The sequence below is a fragment of the Cygnus olor genome, chromosome 4, assembly GCF_009769625.2.
Source record: "Cygnus olor isolate bCygOlo1 chromosome 4, bCygOlo1.pri.v2, whole genome shotgun sequence".
Lineage (NCBI taxonomy): Eukaryota > Metazoa > Chordata > Aves > Anseriformes > Anatidae > Cygnus > Cygnus olor.
The window spans coordinates 49,667,985-49,686,753 of NC_049172.1; the positions used below are offsets into that span (position 1 = coordinate 49,667,985).

The 18,769-nt window shown below is 43.8% G+C and overlaps 1 protein-coding gene across 7 annotated transcripts in view; it reads left to right on the forward strand.

The window, feature by feature from the left end:
- The window catches only part of LNX1 (ligand of numb-protein X 1), a 78,008-nt gene that overhangs the window by 17,420 nt on the left and 41,819 nt on the right, over positions 1-18,769 (forward strand). For 2 of the 7 annotated variants that reach the window (XM_040555827.1, XM_040555828.1), the window contains exon 1: positions 338-833. The exons of the other annotated variants lie outside the window; for them this stretch is intronic. In XM_040555827.1, coding sequence (XP_040411761.1) covers positions 742-833 — 92 coding nt within the window. In that variant the 5' untranslated portion in view covers positions 338-741. Of the gene's footprint in view, positions 1-337; positions 834-18,769 lie in introns of those variants that run through there. 7 annotated transcript variants of the gene reach the window in all.

Consider the following 18,769-nt stretch of genomic DNA (forward strand, 5'->3'; position numbering starts at 1 on the left):
TTGTAATTGAAGAGAGGATTTGAATTTTTTTAAATCTCCAGTTACCACAGAGTAGACCACTGAAAGCATCCTTATTGAAAATGTTTGCTCTTGCATCCTGAGAGAGAGAGAGAGGAAGAGAAGAGACATGCCCTTGGCTTACTACATGATTTATGTTTGCACAGAACCATCTGACTGGATGTTGAGAATTCAGACCGCGATGCAAGCAGCCAGCAGTTGGCTGCAATCCTTTGTGGTGTTTTACTTTAAAAAGGTGTGGTCTTCTGCTGTAGCTCGCTTCCAAACTCCACGGGGGGCACGTTTCCCCCGTGTCAGACGGCTACACCCTTCCGTGATGCAGTTCAGCTCGTAACCCATCTGCTCGTGGGCAGTGATGTAAACGTACCAGCTGGCTCCAAAGAACCACTCCGAATCCTGCAGGAGGCAGGTCTCTTCCCCGAGCATCGCTCTGCTCTGCAGCATAAGTCACTGTCTCGCCAACCATGCTGTGCTGTCCCTAAACCCTCACATCTCCCCATCTGATAGTCAGAACGAGTAATCCTCTTACAGGTCAATGATTTTGCAGTGTAGCCTCGTTTGTGGGATTTAAGCTCGATTCATAACGTGCTCCGGTTGCGTTGAAATGGAAAGGCTCGCTTAGAAGGGGCTTGGCTGGCACGACAGCTTCACGGTGCGTGTCCCACCAGCACAGAGCGAGTGGGAAGGAGGAAACCTAGCAGCAGTGCCAGCCCTGGACTGGGAATGAAGGCTCTCCTGTTACTGGTCCTACCTTGGCTAAGCCCTGCAAACTACATAGACAATGTGGGCAACCTGCACCTCCTGTACTCGGAGCTGTGAGTACGCGCAGTCGCGCTGTCCTCGTGCTCTTTGTCTGTCTGTCTCACCTGAGCGGCGGGGATGTTCTCACCATTGTGGGGGTCTGTCTGTCTGTCTGTCTGTGCCTGGGCGTATGTGCAAAGGAAATCTCACAGCATCTTGCCAATAGTCTGAAAGAAGGCTGCGAAGCAGCTGCTTCACATCCCAAGGGCTAATAATAGTAATACGTCCCCCTTGCTTTCTGCTCCCAAAGCGTGGAAGCAGCTAGGGTGTACTGAGTGAAAGAGGTTTTTTTTTCCTTATCAATGTGCTCTGCTGTGCTAGTGTTTCCAGGGGTTGTTGGGTTTGTTTTTTTTTTTCCATTTCCGAATCTCTGTTTCTTCTGTACTTGCCAAGAATAGCTTTGCCTGGGAGCTGGGCATAGAGGAGGGCATGGTGCTGGGCACCCCTGGTAGAGCGCTCACCGTGTGTACACGCATAATGCTCTGTGTGTAAATCTGCATGCCTGTAGCAAAACACTGAGAAGCCTTTCACCAGAAATAATTCACTGGAGACACGAAAGAAATTTCCTGTATTTGTGCTTTTGCCCACAGCAGAATGTTATTTTCTCTAGTTTAAATGTAGCAATGCATGCATATATCTACAAAAAATATCTTAAAAATAATTCCCAAACACCACAGCTGATCTTTCCAATCCATAAAAGAAATATTCTGTGGTATCATCTCTAACTGACACTAGTTTAATCTGTGCCTGAATGTTATTGTAATGGTTAATGGGGCCTTTATGAATAGAAATACATATTTGCTCCAGTATGTTTTAATCAGTCATGTTTTGTTTGTGATTTAAGAAATTATACATTCTGAGATCTTCCTTGAGATAATGAATGAAATGGCTAATTCTGCTCAAAAGTCAGAAATGACTGTGCTACATCTACAGTGGGAATGTTTCAGTAATAGTTGTGATTAGTATCAATGAGACTAATTTCCAGATGATTTGGTCTCTGCCATTACACAAAAAAACAGGGTTTTGCAGAAATGGGAAGTCCCCTTTTGAAATGCTCGTGTGATATGCATGGTAGCTATTAATAATTTAGTCATTCTTTGTACAACCGCTCAGGATTTCTGTATGCCATGGGTGCTTTCAAACATTTAATAAACCTGGTTTTGAGGGTTGCAGCTATGCCCTCATTTTAATTAACTGGCATTTTGTTAAAGAATGTTAATTAAAAAATAGAGTAAAATAAAATAAACCAGTGAATCCAAGCAGGCTATAGGAGCAATCAAGCTCAAACAGAGCAGATGAACACTTATAATGGAAACAATGGCATCTGGGACATCTAGTTTCCAGGAAAACAAACTGATGAGATTAATCAGAGCACAGGCGCACGCACAGCTTCCTTGCTTTTCTTGGGGAATTCAGGTTCACTGACTCTCCCAGGATAAAGGGTTGTGATGCACAGTAGCTATTCAGCTCTTATTTATTTAGCCTTCTAACCCACAGAGATGCTGTTCTCATGGATGTAGGCAGTCGGTCTTAATTGAGCGGGTGTGGGCTCGGGCTTGGACGTGCATCTTTGGGTGTCAGCAATGGGAGGTGGAACGTTCCCGGATCAGTGCCAGCCCCGGGTGCTGCCCCATGCCCTGCTCACCACCCCATCGCCAGCCAGGGCGGTGGGCAGCAGGATTCGCTGGGGCTGGCATAGCCCAAAAGGGCGCCACATGGTTTGAGCTCATTTCAGGAATCTCTCCTCCTCCGCGTGAACTCTGGATGCTGCACAAGGCGCTGACGTACTGATCGGTGGGACGGACACAGGGTACTCTAATAGCAGTGGTTGAGAGAGAAAGAGGGACACAGTTTCCAGTCCTGTTTAATCAATGTATACGGATGTTAGGACCTACAGGTTGTTACTTTGGCTAATCAGGCACTCACATACAGGATATTTTCCATGCCAAGTTTTGTGAGACAGCGTGGGCACCATCATCCAGGACATGGGGACACAGCTTTGCTGTCCCAGTCCTTTTAAAATGCCCTGAAGCCTGCAGAGGCACATCCGTAAATCCCTCCCCACAGGCAACCAAAAAACCCCCACCATATGTAGCTTATCTGATGGCTTTCCTCACTGCTCAAAGCCAGACCATAGCAAGCAGAAAACCTTTTTTTCATTATCCTACTCTCTTTGCGTGCTGGCCAGCACAAATACTGGCCTTGGTCAGGACTCATGATTTGGCTGGCTGGCAGCCACCAGAGATACCAGCCAGGGGAGGGGGCGGCAGGGCTGCAAGCAGCCTGGGAAGAGATTTGGAAAGGTGGGGGATGTGGTTGTCATCACCAGCATCAGGGCAAGAGGCAGAATAAGGGTGCTGGGTTCGCATCACCTTCCCTCTCATACAGCCCCTCTCTTTTACCCTGTTCAAACAGAGGTTAGATTATTTGTGTTGTGCTGTGGGCGTTTGCTTTGGTTCGAGGGTATTTAGCTCCCTAAGTGCAGAACAGGTGGTTTGGGGAATAGGGACTACAGCATAGCCCAAAGCCTGGCAGGAGATGAAGGCTCTGGAATTCATTTAAGAAAAAGGCTATTTGAGGAGAGTTGAATAGGAGAAATGAAGTTGGGGAAAGGCTGTGTCAGACCCTTGCATTTCAGCTGTGTGCCATGCAGGGAGAAAGAGACGTCTGTGTGTGTGTGTGTGTGTGCACGTGTTGCAGTGACACTTGGTGGGACAGGTGTGGAGTGCTGATAACTGCAGGTACGCTCAGCAAGCAAATAACGTGTCTCCTGACACTGTTGCCCACACGAGAAGCACTTCCGTGGCCATTGTCTGTTGTGCCTCCTTTGCCCCCAGCACAGATGTCTCTCTGGTCCTCACTCTGTACCAAGCTGTTAATAGCAGACCTGGGCAAGCCAGGGTGCTCCCTCCTGTGGGATAGTCCATGGCAACACCTGGCAGAAGGACATGAGAAATCTGTTTTTGTCCCCTCCTGAAGTCCTGAAGGAGGATGTGGGATGTAGCCACACCAGCCCAACATCTCTTGGTATCCGTGGGGTCTGCAAGACCCTCCAGATCCATGGCACTGCCCAGGGTCTACATCTTCTCCTTTATGTCCCTGTAAAGCAGCCTCAGCAGATACAAAGTCTCTTTCTTATCTATATAAATAAAATTGAGGGAAAGCAGGATGCGAGAGCAGGCAGTGAGTGACCTCACCTTGTCCATCCGAGGACTTCTGCCACATGGACAGCATGGGGGGGTGTCCAACCTAATCCCCTTCAGCACGTGGCCCTACTGACCGAGTGGCCGCCTGGGCAGCGTGCTCAGCACAGGTCCTGTGCCAGAGAGCCCGTGGCAGCTGTGTTTGCCATTCTCCGAGGATTAAACAGCCCCTGGCCTGACTCAGGGCTGCTAATACACTGGCTGGAGGCACCCCACTAATTTAAATCAAGACTTTTATTTTAAATCTGTTGTTAGAGCAGAAGACACAGCCTAACTGCTACACCCACATGCAAAAAAAAATCCTTCTTTTGTGTCTTATTGCTCTTGGGTTTTACATGAAGCACTCAAAGGAATCCCACCAAATTAACGGGATCAAGTTTCCCCATATAACTTTTATGTGATAAAGGCTCTCCTACATTTCAAAACAGCACTTTGGCTGGAAGAGACAGTAAAATTTAGTTTCTCTGTTCATCCAATTTAAGAGGAGGCACGAGTGCCAGCTGTCTTCTAGTGTCCTTGGGTATGTCTGGTTTTTGGTAAGCACGATGTAGCTCAAGCCATTAGGTGAAGGAGGAATTCCACAGTGAAAAACAAGAGAGGAAAATTATAATATCTTTTAGAAGGTTGCTTTCAATTCAGCTAATCCCCTCAAGGCTCCTCAGGTTCAAAGTCAGAGCAATACTGCATTTACAGAAATGGCCAGAGCAACATTTAAGTACTGACCTTAGAAAATCCTCCCACACGTGGCGGCTTTGCAAAGCCCAGTGGGGAAATGTGGGTCTGGCTTCAAGCCTGCGCTCGGGAACTTAGGGAGGGCAGGGTACCTTGGTCAGCTGGGCTGTGTGTGTTGCTTGCAGTATTTGGGGCAAAAATGATAAGGCTGGGACACCAGTCTTGTGTGCTAGTCCTCTGCGAAAGCCACGTGCTGCCCTCCTTACTCAACGCAGATCTGTGCGTGTGAAAATCTGTGCCAGAGCTAAGCCGTGAAGTTAATTAAAACTGAAAGTGTTGGTAAGGAATGCTTAAAGTGAATGGAAAGATTCTTGAATGAAAATGTAAGTGAAATGTCTGCAATATCTGCATTAAACAGACAGGACAAAGCACATTCAGATGAAATGTGAAGAGTCCTTTCCAGTAGAGCTGGCTGCCCCTGAGGAAAAGGGGGCAAAACCTGCTGTACTGTTCTTAAAAGATGGAAGGAGCTGTAGTCCAGACTCATGGCATTGAGGCACCCAATATGAATTTGTCTAGATACATCAGGTGCTGTATTCAGGAGTATTTGATACAGACTATGCTGCTGGCATAGGAGAAAAAGCAGTTGCCTCTGTTGAGCGTGACTACTTGAGTCCAAAGACAAGCTCCAGAAACCAACCTTCTTTGAAAGCTTTAAGAATTGGTTGATTCTGCCTGAGAATTTTGTGTGCAATGAAGTTGGCCTTCTAGTAATGCTTTGAGAAAGGTCGTGCTTTATTCCTTACGCACGTGCATGAAGCTCACCTTTCTTCCTTCGCAGCCACCTACACACACCTGAGATGAGAATTAGACCTTGCACTCTGCTGGCATGTTTTCCTATGGCTGGAGCCTTCTCACACCTTTGGAAAAGCCTGATGCTGGCCAGTGTCAGTCCCAACAAATGAGCTTCATTGCCAAAAATAAAACCTGTGCCAGCAGATAAAGTGAAACCATGCCAAGGTGAAAAGGCAGTGCAATAATTATCGTTGGCAAAAAAGTTTCTTTTCATGAATGAATTATGCCTCAGTTATGTCTGAATTTTGTGTAGGCTGCTCGAAAGAAGTGTGCTTACACTCTTTGCCTATGTAAAACAGGAGCACACTTGGGGCAAACCTTATTATCCCTCTCTGAGACCGGTTGGGAACAGGCATCCCACTTTCAGATGTGGCCAGAACAGGGAAAGCACTGGGGCAGGAAGGGGCAGGGTGAAGGGAGTTGCAAGAGGTCGGTGGTTGCACACAGGCAGTGGACACTCGTTCCTCTTCTGTCATTAGGCCACCCTGGCCGTATGCTGCAAGTTTGGCCGACCTCCACATCTCTCTGACAATTAACCTAGTTTAGCACTGGCACTGGCAGCATGACAAGGATATTTTTCCTTGAGCTATTTCTCTGACAAATCTGGCAGAACTGGGCTGCCCTGTAACGCAAGGATAAATGCCAGTCTTGCAGAGCTCTAGTGCCCATTGTAGATTAAATCCTGCTCTGAATACTGGTTCAGGGATCAGCTACAGCACAGCAGGGAAGCAAACTTGTAGGTTTGAGGGTCTTGTCTTATTTTTATTTATTTTTTTAATATTCTTGACTTGTGGGGGAAATCTGCCTTCAAGGTTCCAGTCAACAGAGCAGCATTTTGTGACCTGCTCCATGAGCAGAGCCATTGCTCAGGAACTAGAATTGATTTTCTGCATCTTGGCATGTGACTGCGTGTCCAGACTGGCCCCCTTCAACACTGTAGTGACCAGGTGGATGAGGATGCCAGCAACACAGGACACAGAAAAACAGATTTTATACTGACATCACTGACAGTACTGGACTAACAGCACAGACGGTGGGTGTCAGCATAGATGGCTGCTTGGGGCTTCATATTTTAAAAGGAGGGTCCAGCCTTGTCCCTCTGCGTTGGACTGGTACCTCAGGAGAGGTATCTGTTAGTAAACGATGTTTCATATAATGACTAAAACCCCACTGTCATTGAAAGATTCCTGGCTTGGAGCTGAATCCTCTTTTGGGATTAAGAATGTGAATTTCATTTTACATCACCCCTAGGCCTTGGCAAAGTTGCAGTTGACGAAGACTGAATATATTCAGTCAATCCTTGGACTATCTCTAGAATATGTTTTATGCATTCATATGATTTATTAATTGACAACAGATTCTGAATACAGATTGAAGCAAGTTCAGGAGCAACCTAGTGAAATGACTGGAGATTACAACAGATGCTGTACAACTTTTACACACACGCAAAAAACAACAACAACAACAACAAAAAAAAAACAGTGGATTGTCTGTAACTTCAACATATTTTACAACATATCCTCCCAATATGAGGTAAAAGAGGCTGACTGTAACAGTGAGGAAGTTGAGCTGTATTTCCAAGAAGTTCTTTTCTCCTTTCTTCTGAATTTCTGTTGGCAGCACTATCAAACTTTATCGATAAAGTCTTGCGTTTCTCAGCACTCTAGACAAGCAAACAGATTTGTGAGGATCACACATAACAATGACCCTATCTGCCCTGGTCTTCATTCTCTCTTCTTTCTGTTAAGATCCTGGACACTTGGGTGATGAGGAAATAATCACCATTGACTATTCTGTCCCTGAGGAGTTGTCCTGCTCCATGGCACTGCTGTGATACATGGAGACAAGTTAAGAGAAGAAATTTGCGGTTGCTAGAGCCATGTTGATTTTTTAGTTGCTCTTTCTCACTTTTATTTGCATTTACTCACCAATTATTATCTACCTAGGTAATGTAAAATAAACAATTAAAAATGTCTTTAGTGGTATACATTTCAGGTAAAAAATTCAGTCATCAATGTATTACTGTAGGAGTTTTCCTCTCTTGCTCTACTGAAGTCCCATTGGCAGGAAACAAGAGTTTTAGCCAGCAAGTCATTTTATGTGCACATATTGGGAAACTTACACCTCTCCATATATTGCGCATTGCAGTCCTATCATTCACTAGACAGTGTGTAATATATTCTTAATGTAGAATTTCAATAATTTAGTAACCTCTTAAACAGAGAAAGAGGGGAGTATGACCTGCTCTGAGGATCATATTTTCCTGTCTCTTCTGCAGACCTTAGAGAACTGATAAGATTAGTAGACTGATGGCCTTGTTATGGTTAGTGTTTTATTAATAACAGCCAGTACTAATTTTGAAAGCATAATTAAGGGTATTTTCTTTTCTCCTCTCATATGTGATAAGCGCTACTCCTATATATTATTCTTAACATTCAGCTAGCACTGATAAGGTCCTGCTGTTCTTTTACCTTCCATCGCATGTAAAACAAGTAATGGAGTGGTTTCAAAAGAGCATCCGCGGAGGCCTCTTCACTTGTAGATTTTATAAGTCAGTAGTACAAAAGGCCAGAAAATGTCCCATGTGGAGCAGGCTTTTACAGCGAGGAGATGGGCATGATTAACCAAATCTGTGCTGGAAGACCACTGGAAGCAGAGAATACTCTGTACTGCTACTACTATATGAGGATGTGTAGGCCGATATGGATGAGCAAGGCTGTTTCGCTCAATATGTACAAGCATCTCCTGCCAAGAGACTGAATTACAGTCCGAAGTGCTCTCTATGAAGAGCACATGTTGCAACACCGTCCTTCTCCAAACAGGTTTTGCAGTGGGAACATGAATCCCGAGAGGTGGTCAGGACTTGACTCACTAGCTCCAAAGGATCCAGGCCACCAGTTCTAGTTTGAAGACTTGGCACATTTCTCCTGGTTTGTCTTTACATCAGGAAGATGACAATGCAGGAGAAGGGGTGAATACAAATTCTGTCCCAAATGCAGTGTGTACATGCTGGTGCTTTTGTCACTGGGATCAGTTGCAGGGGTGAGCACAGTTGAAAGCACCTGTTGCTGTTACTTCGCCCCAACCCAGACCATGATGGAAGCATTTATACCAGTAATATTAGCTGAGTCGATAGAAATCCTGAGGAGATTCTGCCCATGGTGCCTGCTGTGTCATGTGAGTCAAAGGTATGGACATACAAATGCGCTTTCCTCAGAGCCGTGTCTGTGAACTTTTCTTGGTGCCAATTTTAAAAAGTCCCACATTTACATTTTGCATATCTTGATGAATTTTAGTGGGCTGAGTGTGCACCATTTCTAGCAAGCCTCCTGCTTCCAGTTTCTTCCCTTGGAGGGGATTGAATTCCAGCACATTCGTGTTTTATCCTTCCAAGACATGAGTGTAATGAAGTTGGACAGTAATGGTTGCTGCATTTCACTTTTTTTCTGCTCTGTCCCCAGTGGTCTAAGCATCTGTAGGTTTGAAGGCACTTACAGTTATGGTCTTTGAGTTCAAAATAAATCAGAAGAGAACAGACCAAAACAGGACAGAGCATTTAATAAGATATATAGTATACATATAAACTTGCACTTAATATGTTGAGCTGACAAAGCAAATAAATGCAAAGTTTTGCAGACTTGCCTTTTTTGTAATCTAGGCTTGAATAATAGTAACATGACCCAAGTGAGCAAAAGAAATTTATAATGGGAGGCCAAGAACAAGTAACCGTCTTCTACAACTAATGAACTGTAATCCATACCAGAGATTTCCAAAATGCATTTGTTCCTCTTCCACCTACCTCCCAGCAGAATCAGCCTGTCTTCCTTCCTCTTTTCCTTCCCTTTCTTCAGCAGATGCTAAGTTATATCCCTCATACTTTTGCTAACTCAGCACTGGAGAGAGGGAAATAGCTGCATTCTTAGGAAGAAGATGCATTTCACAGACTTGTGATAGTCTCCTTGCTTTTTGTTAAGGTCTGCTAATTGTTGTTCAGATCTTTCTGTGCTTCACATAGCCCCTGCTTTTCAATGTCCCCAGCAAATAGAGGTTGACAACCAATGCAAAAAATACCATAGTGATTTTGTGCCCTGTGGTGCTTTACAACACCAAGAGAACTCACAGCTGACAGCATGAAGGTTTTTTGTCTGTGATGAGAGCTTGCTTTGCCTGCATGTCAGGTAAAAATAACAGTTTGATCTTAAATAGGTGCTTATCTTTTTGCAGTGTTACATAAACTCTCTTGGCACCACCTGACAAGTGTGAATTGGCTGCATTTGCCCTATGTATGTTTTGAGAGAAAATGCAAGTTTGCAACCCTTTATATTTGAGTCTTTTGGTTCCTTAGACATGACTTGTAATGCTCGCCAGTCTCTGTCATCACCAGTATCGGGCTGTGCTTTGGTTTTGTTAACCATTTTTCACCTGACTGCTCCTGTCTACCCTAAATCTTTGTCTTTCCTTTGCTACCTCTAAATTCATGTTTTCTTTACACCTTTGCTCTTTGCCTCTCCCACAACCTAGCAATGAACTGTTTGGCAGAGCAGTAACCACGGATCAAGGTCAGCAAGGAAGTATGGCTTTAAACACTGCATTGTATGATGGCAGCACCTATCTCCTGCCTGGTGGAGGGAAGAGAAGCAGAGACTAAGAGAAAGCAATTGAGCTGGTTTAAAAATATAAGACTATCTTGGACACAGGCCCTATTGTAACCACTACAATAAGTACACAGAGTCAAGGTCAAATAAGGACAGATGTTGCTGGCCCTGGATTTAACTGTGTCAGGTGAATAGAGATCACCCATCCATAACCTCAAAGTCACTTGACAAGTTCAGGGTATCAGTCCATGGAGAGACAGTTCTTCCTGGGCTGCCCTAGCCCTGTCCTCCTCGTTGAGGTGGTGGTGAGGCCCTATCCGCTCTGTTCTGTCATCTCCAGTCTCCTGATGCCTGTGAAGGGGCTATTCTCTTGAGGGTGCTGTCTTGTTCAAGAAGAGTAAGAAGGAAGAGGAAAGAGAGAAAAGGGCTGATTGGACCAGCCAAGGACTTGTGTGGCCAAATGTAATGGTGCTTAGCATTCTGAGCCATGTGTCTTCTGTCTCCTCGCACTATTTCAACACTGCGAAACTCTGAGCTGGTTATGCTTCTTATTTTAAATTTATGGATTAATGTATGAGTAAACTGTGAATTCAAGCTGTGGAGCTTAACGTCAGGAAAACATGTGGATCTGAAGGCTCAAAACAAAGAAAGCTTTATGGATTGACCAGGTTTGGTGACACACTCTTTATGTTAACTCCACTTCAACAGTTCTGGTGAACTTTAAACATTTACCTGTTAGACTAAACATAGGTTAAGCCAGGCTGTGAAATAACTCAACTGTAGAGCTGACATCTGATCAAAATCTTATCTACTGATCTTCTGCCTAGCTGAATTACCACCTGGACCAAATTCCTTAAAACAGTTGCACACTGTCCTTTAGAAACCACTAAAAACAGTGAAAATAAAGTAAGTCAAGGAAATAGGGATTGTAATATACTCCAGTTCCTCTTACCTAGTTAATTTGTTTGGTTCGAAGACCGCATTTCTAGTTGTTACACTATCTGCTATTTCAGTAGTCAGAGTAGTCAGGCAGAGGAACCTATGGAGGACGGAAGAAGAAGTGAAAAGAGCAGTACCAACACGCTTGGATTAGTTCTTTACAGATATTATTCCATTGACCATTGACTTCATTGACAAATGACTCCTGACTTTCATTGGAATGAACTAGGAAGAACGAGGTTTTGTGTACATGGAGAAATATTTGTTTTTTACATACCTAGGGAGGTATGGAGTAGTAGAGATCCAATTGTATATGTACATTTTTGGGGAGGAGTGGGTGGGTGGAGGAGCTTCTAACCACTGATTCACACTACACTGTTTTTAACAGAAACAACATGTTTAAAAAAACAGAACATCCCTTGAGGATCTGTGGGTGAATGAGTTGAAACAATACAAATAAAATGTCATGGGCTCCAGCTTCTGCAATCTCTATGACAAAAAGATGTCCAAAAAAAACACCCTGTGTGGGGGCTTCATCAAACCTCAGACTCCACTTTCCTGTCCCTTATGACAATGGTAGCTGCATGACAACAGATCTTACAAAATTGTGACTTTCCTCCTGCTTTTTTTTTGTTTGTTTGTTTTTGTTTGTTTGTTCATTTGTTGTTGAAATTTATCTTCCAGGCTTGGCAGACACAAACTCCAGAAAGTCCCTTTTAAAGAGGATGTTTTCAGGAGAGTAGCAGGACTGACAATAAAATAGTGACCCGTATAACCTCTGCGTGGTCAGGTCTCTGCAGCTAAAGCTCAAGAGTGGGGGAAGGTTCCCTGTTTGTCTCCAGACCTGAGCCAGTTCCTTGTAAGAGTCATCCACATCACAATAGAAGGCTTCAAGGGGCTTAGGGTTAAGGTTAAGGAGTGGGAATATGTAGCTAAAGGCTAGCCATGGATCCCAGATCCCTCTCCCCACACCAATGGCTGTACATAGAAATGGGGATGAAGCAGTAATTGTTTTTGCATCTCTGTTTCACCGTGATGTCCCAGGCAGAAGGAAACAGAGTTCTTCTGTTGGTTGTAGGGAATTGATATCTCAATGTTTGGGTCTTCATTCTAAAAGCTTCTGTATGTTTTTGGGTATTTGGTTTTTTGTTTGCTTGTTTTCCCTCTCCTTCTCTTTCTGGCAGTGCTGGAGAGTGGGATTTGTCTGGCACCATATGACACTCCTCCCTCCCTCTGTCCCTATCCTCCCACTGACGTGGGGAGCCCTGGGTACTGACGAAGCCAGGAGGCAGCCTCAGGCCTGCCCAAGAGCCACTGTGGCTTCAACCTACCATAGTACAAAGAGCAAAAGAAGAAAAGGAGACTCTGGAAAGGGCACTGAGGAGAGGGGAGGATAACAGCCACTTCCCTGGCAGGGGGACTGTAGGCAGCACAGCTGTTCTTTTTGGAAATGTCAGAGAGGAAGAAGAAAGTGTCAAAGGAGTTGTCATCAGCAGACAGCACTATAGGTGTCTCCAAAATAGTGCTTTGCACAGTCATAATCCTTTCTTGAAAACACTGCCCAGGAAGCCTGGGTCTGACTAACTTTACAAATAATGAACACCACTTTAAAAACAGACACGTAAATCACAAAATCACTTAAGATCCAATTTCTCTCTGATGAATGAGAGCACAGGAGTGGCTTTGTGCAGTCTGCAGCAAAACCAGCAAAATGATGTCCCTGGGCGCTGCAGCACCTTCATGATGCAAAACGTGACCTCAGAGACTTTTTGAAATCCTCCTAGTGTATGCCCATGTAGTGAGCCATGGCAGCTTCTTCTTTCAAGAAAATGCCATCTTCTCACTGATCCTGAACCTGCACGAGACACAGCTGGCCAAGTGACCCACCTTTCAGTGGCTTGGGTTCTTTTATTAGGGATGCAGCCAGGAAAGTCTGCCTACTAATCAGGAGACCTCTTTTTCCCTCTTAAGTTTATTAGAACATTGTTGTTTAAATTATACTTTAAACATTCTAATTAACAGAAAACAAATTATCAAAGGAAAACAAACAAACAAACAAAAAGATCTGTTTGTCCCCCAGAAGCAAAATGATCTCTTGACTCACTTCCCTGTGTTACTTATGACCATGAGCATGAATCTCTGTGCCTCAGTGTGCCTGATTCTTTGTGGGTTGTAGAATGGGCAGACCTGAAAACAAGACATAATTGTGCTGATACCATGATTGTACACAACCACTGTCTAGTGTGAAGAAAAGAGGTCTGGATGCAGCGTCTGGAGTTACAGGGTGCAGGGGCATATGGAAATGAACGTCTAAAATGGGCACCGAGAGGTCCAACAGTTTCTACTTGGTGTCCAAAAAAATGGGGGCAGAGAAGAAAGGGCAGATATTCTCCTGAAGAGATGCTCTGAGCACACAAGAAAGTTGATCTATAATAAAGCCCATAAGCTGCAGCTGATCCATAATAAAGTGACCGTGCTGCTCTTACTCTAGTGCAGCTTCTCTGGTGAATGCTCTTATTTCAAAAGAGGGATGTCTCCAGGGAAGCTATTCTGGGATGTGTGTTTCTACACATATAATTTACATAGTGTGGCTAAGGTATTATTCCACAACCACTACAGCAATCATGTATTTCCCTCCTGCAGACAACCCCTTAGTAAGCAGCACCATCTCTGGAGGCCTATGTGGTTGACCTTCGTGGAACGGCTTATGTTCAGTTTTGGAAGGTCTCCTTAATGCCCATGTCAAAGTACTCAGCAAACCCTCCTGCAGGATGCTGTGACATCTTTAAGTATCTTTTAAGGAAATAAGAAAATAGTTAGCTGTGAGGCTGTTGTTTTGTTTACAGTCACTAAATTTTTAGGTATTTCTTTCCCTTTCTTCCTCCTCCTCTTCCCTGTATATTGCACCCTTATAAACACACTGTGCTGAGTGCTGAGCATCTGGCTTTGCCCTTCCAGGCGCAGCCTGTGTTTCACAGACATTTAAGGAGTTCTTCAGCCTTCAGAAGGTACAACAAGCTAACGATAGATAAACCACCAAACACTGGTCTGAGGCACTGCAAAAAATACTAAAACGAAGAGCAATGTCTCAATTGCTAGTATACACAAATACATTACTGATTTTGTTTAGTCTGTCTAGGTCAACATTTCTTTTTATCCTTGATGTTCATGTCAGTGTGGTGGTGGATATTTTGCAACCGGAGCAAATTTGATTATTGTAGCTGTAAGATTATTCTGTGTTACAAAGCTGGTCAGTTTGGCTGGATTAGCCATCTGCATTGACAGGCTGCTGGGGTAATATCTGCATGAAGTGAATAGAATTCAGTTTATATGTGTCTGGGTGCCAACAAGTCCGATGCCCCCAGCATGCAGCCGTCTGCCAGCGATGTAGATGTCCAGCTGGAGATCCTGGCTGTGGGTGATAGCCTGGGTCACCTTGAGTCATGACGCAGGTAGTGTGTCGCTGTGAAAACGAGCAGGCGATGAGGCACAACATGAGTGCGCTGCTGGAGTTCAGGCTGCCAGCTCCCTTCTCCAGGACCAGGGTCACCTCACTTGGAAGAAGGCAGGCTGTAATTATCCCCCTTTGGAGCCGATAATGAACTGACATCATTTCCTACGCCACCTTGGTTTCCCTTCAGGGGGGCCGTCATCACAGCTAACGAGACCCAAGCCTCCTCGACCTGTGACGTTAGCAAAATCACAGCCTGCGCTGGAACGGCCTCGGGCTCAGAGGCTGGCTGAGTCACCGCAGTGCCACAACCTGTCACAGAGCGCTCACAGCTCGGATCCGCTTCAAGGCAGCCTCTCGCATTGCAGCCCGGGCCCTTTTTGTAGGAGCAGCAAGGTCAAGCAGGTTGTACCCTCTCTTAGGACAGCAGGGGCAAGGCCACCATCCTGGACTGCCCAGGGGAATATGACTGCAGCTCATGCTCAAGGTTCAGCTCTCCAAACCTGCTGCCCAGGTTTGCCCATGGTGTTCTAGGTGCCCAGCTGCATGCATGAGGTTTATATTTTAATTTCTAAAGCAAAAATAGTTATTCGGGCTTCAATATTGGAATGCATGGCTGCAACAGCGTAAAGGGGAGAAGGAAAAAGCAGCTTCCTAAAGACCATTTTGGGATTTTTATTCTATTTTCTGTGTTTTAACAGAACGAGTGTATAAGTTAACGTGTTTTGTAATGGGACAGTGTAAAATAACTGCCTCTTAGCCTGAGTATTTCTTAAAATAATTGAATAATAATAATGAAAATAAAATGAATGAAAACCATGCAAAAATAGCATGCCATCTGAGAGAGCAGAAATGACAAGGAAAACTTGAAGAAACCTATGGTATCTGCAAGCTAATGAATACGATGAAGCAGCAGTCTTATCAGCTTGGGCTAAAAGTAAGATACGGTGCAGAAATGATTTTCTCCTTCTCTTACTTGCCTTGGGCAGGGAATCCATTTTGTGTTGTTGGCAGTATGGTACCCACTTATGAAGGCATCTGCTGTCATTAGGGAAGTCCAGGGCTGGATCCCTGCTCCCACAATAGCTTATGCATTATCTCTGTTGATTCACCACTTGCACCCTGGTGGTCTAAGAAAAGAAGACAGTTTTTTTTGGAGAGGTTCTCAGACTGTTTTCATCAGAAGTATTTCTGATACTTCTGTTACGAATGGTGATTTGAGAAAAATATTTTTTCATAATTTTACAGCACCATATAGTGAGCATTTCCTACCATGTGAGCTTTCAGAGGATTGTAAACAACATTCCAGCCATACTTGTACTGTGGCTGGATACAGACTTTCTGGAGTCTTTAAATGCTTTTACAGTGTGTATTTACTTTAATGGAAGGGTGAAGTATCTCACTGAAACATCTCAACATCTCATATTCACCTCAGTGAAACCATAAAGCCACAAGCAGTAAGGACTTTTGCATGCCCGTTGGGTTTGGGAATTTTTGTTCTGAAAACCGGCTCCTAACTTCCCTTTGGTCCATCTTCTTCCAGCCTTACTTGCAAAGGGGAGGACTGCAGAGGCAGGGTGAGCAGAAGTCAGGATGATGATTCTCTAGTATGAGATAAGCAAAATGTACTGCTGGCTGTTATCCTCACAGAAACGTCATGTAACGAGATACTCAGTCAACAGTGTGACTTGTGTACTCCTTATGCCACTGTCAAAACCTGTTTTGGTTGAAATCCTGGAAACTGAGTTGTGATACAACAGGAAATGCTTTCCCCACCCCTACAAGGAGACCACATTTTTTTTAGGGTTTTATGTAAGGTGATTCATGAGTCACATGCAGTTCACTTCTTACAGGAATGACTCCAAGTCCTTATTGAATATCAGACACTGAATTTGATAAGAGGGGAAAACTACTTTTTTAAAATGGAAAACATTTGTGACATCTTATGACACATCTTACGATGGCAAAGATGTTTGTTCAGCACTCAGATGGGCACCTGACAGGTGTTTTTTTCTACTTCTGAGAAGGCACATTAAGACCTCCTTTTTCTGACCTTCCCCAAGAGGAAGCAAATTTCAGAGAACAATGTTTACCAAGATGTGTTAGTGATGTAATTTAGATATCCATGCTGACCTAAAAGGAACCTTATGTGATTTTCGGGTCGCTGAGAGGCAAGTGCCACCACAGCCAGACCTGTGGGTCACCCTTCATAGCATGTTCTGTCAATAAGAAGGTATAAAGACAGCAATCATTACTTACTGACTGCAGCCTCATTGTTTCTTGTAATTTCAAATTCCAGTGGAGACAATATTAGCAAATCCAAGCCTTGGATAGAAACCACTTTGAAACTGATTGCAGTGTTCACCTTTTGTTATTTTACATCTAGAATCTTATCTGCATGTATCACTGCTTTGTGCCAACAGAAGCCTCAGCCCTGCTTGCTTGTTGAGTCTGTGGCATAGCAGATATTGTAATTAGTTATATATTAAAAAAAAAGAAATGCGTGTTAAGTATACGTAAATGCAAAAAGTCTGTCTGGGAGGCACTACTGTCTGTATTTGAAAGAATCGAGCTACACTGATCTTGTCATTCCCATATCATCAACCCTGTTAAAGAACCAAAATCCCTGATCCCATTGCGAGCATATTTTTCTCACTGCATCATAAACTTTTTATAGTATAGGTGGGGATAATAGGAGGTGAAGGCAATGCAGAGATGCTAAGTTCCAGGAGACTAGTTATACCTGTTGAATATAAACCAGTGATCAAAACACTGAATAAACATGAAAAACACATGAATCAACAGAACCGGTGTTTATTCTTGGCATTAATTATATGGGTGTCCATATAGTTTGAAAAACACAACATAGAGGATTGTATTATGAGTATTGCAGTGCCTTAAGAATCTCTTTGGCTTTACACTTGTCATTTTTACCCCAGACAACTTGATTTCAGAAGCATTAGCGTTTCTTTTGAAACTTCATACAAATATTGATTTCTCCAGGCTCATTTTATTAAATCAGGTAGATATTCAATGATCCTTCTGCATTCTCATTGTGTATCATCTCAATTCCTACTGTAAAAAGATTTTATTACTTTATTAGTACAAGGCAAAATCAGTGGTCAGGATTTCCTGCAGAATACCAGTGCCACTCTTTGAGCAGCCTTGGGTTAGACATGAAGCTGACAGCTGCTGATGGCAAGAGTTATGTTACGTTCCACATACCCAGCTAACACCCCTTGCGTGAGATTGCTCCCTCGTGCGTGCCATCTGTAGGTAAAAAAAAAAAGGTACAGGTATTGATAGGCAACTAAGTTTTCCATAAATATATCTCTTGGGGTTGTTTTGAGTTTATATTTTTCACTTCCTTTTCACACAATGTTCCAGTTTTACCCTTCTTAAGAGCAGGGGAAGGCTGAGGTTTCTTAAGAGTTTTGCATAGAAAACAGTGCAATTCTGCAAGGTGATTAAAGCACCTGATAAAGTTTTAATCGAGCTCCTCCAGCTTTGCTGAAGTCGAGGAGTTTTAGGAACTTTAGGATTTTAGTACAACCCTTAAACAGGATTAATGATGTGTTGTAAGATGTTGAATGCTAGAAGCACTAGAAGCCATTGGCAAGGTTTCCAGGCTCTCACTGTCTCAAAAATGCTGTTTCCATTATGCTGTGTCTTATTTTCCCTTTCATTTTGCTCTGAATGTCCCACCCATGTACTCATAGGTTCCTTGCTATGCTGGTACCAGAGCACCTGCAAGGAGCTATAGGTAGTATGCTACTCCTCTGTTTCCCTGGTTTGTATCAGCTGGTGTAAGCAGCATGCATAAAATATGTTTAATGTTGTTAGATTACTCTTGGAGAACTTTGGTATTTAATTGAGGAAGTTCAGTATAAATAAATACTGCAGTTCTTTTGCATCACACGAGACCACTGCGGTTCTTGCTTGCTGCTGGCCAGAAACTTCCCTGTGACCAAAAAATGTTTGTTTACAGTAATCTAGGAGCAAATAATAACTAATAGGCTGACCGCTGTTTTTCACGATGGTTAATTCCTCATTTTTTATTGTTCACGGTCTACTTGTGTTCTACCTTTAAAAGCAGCACAAGAGCTACAGCAGTGCCTGGGCTGCATACCAGCAGTGCAAGCACGCTGCTGATGCTCTTGTGTGCTCACAGAGCACTCCTGGCTTGGGCGTGGGTGGGGAAGGGGCAACAGAAGTCTAAGGCACAAATTAAATTG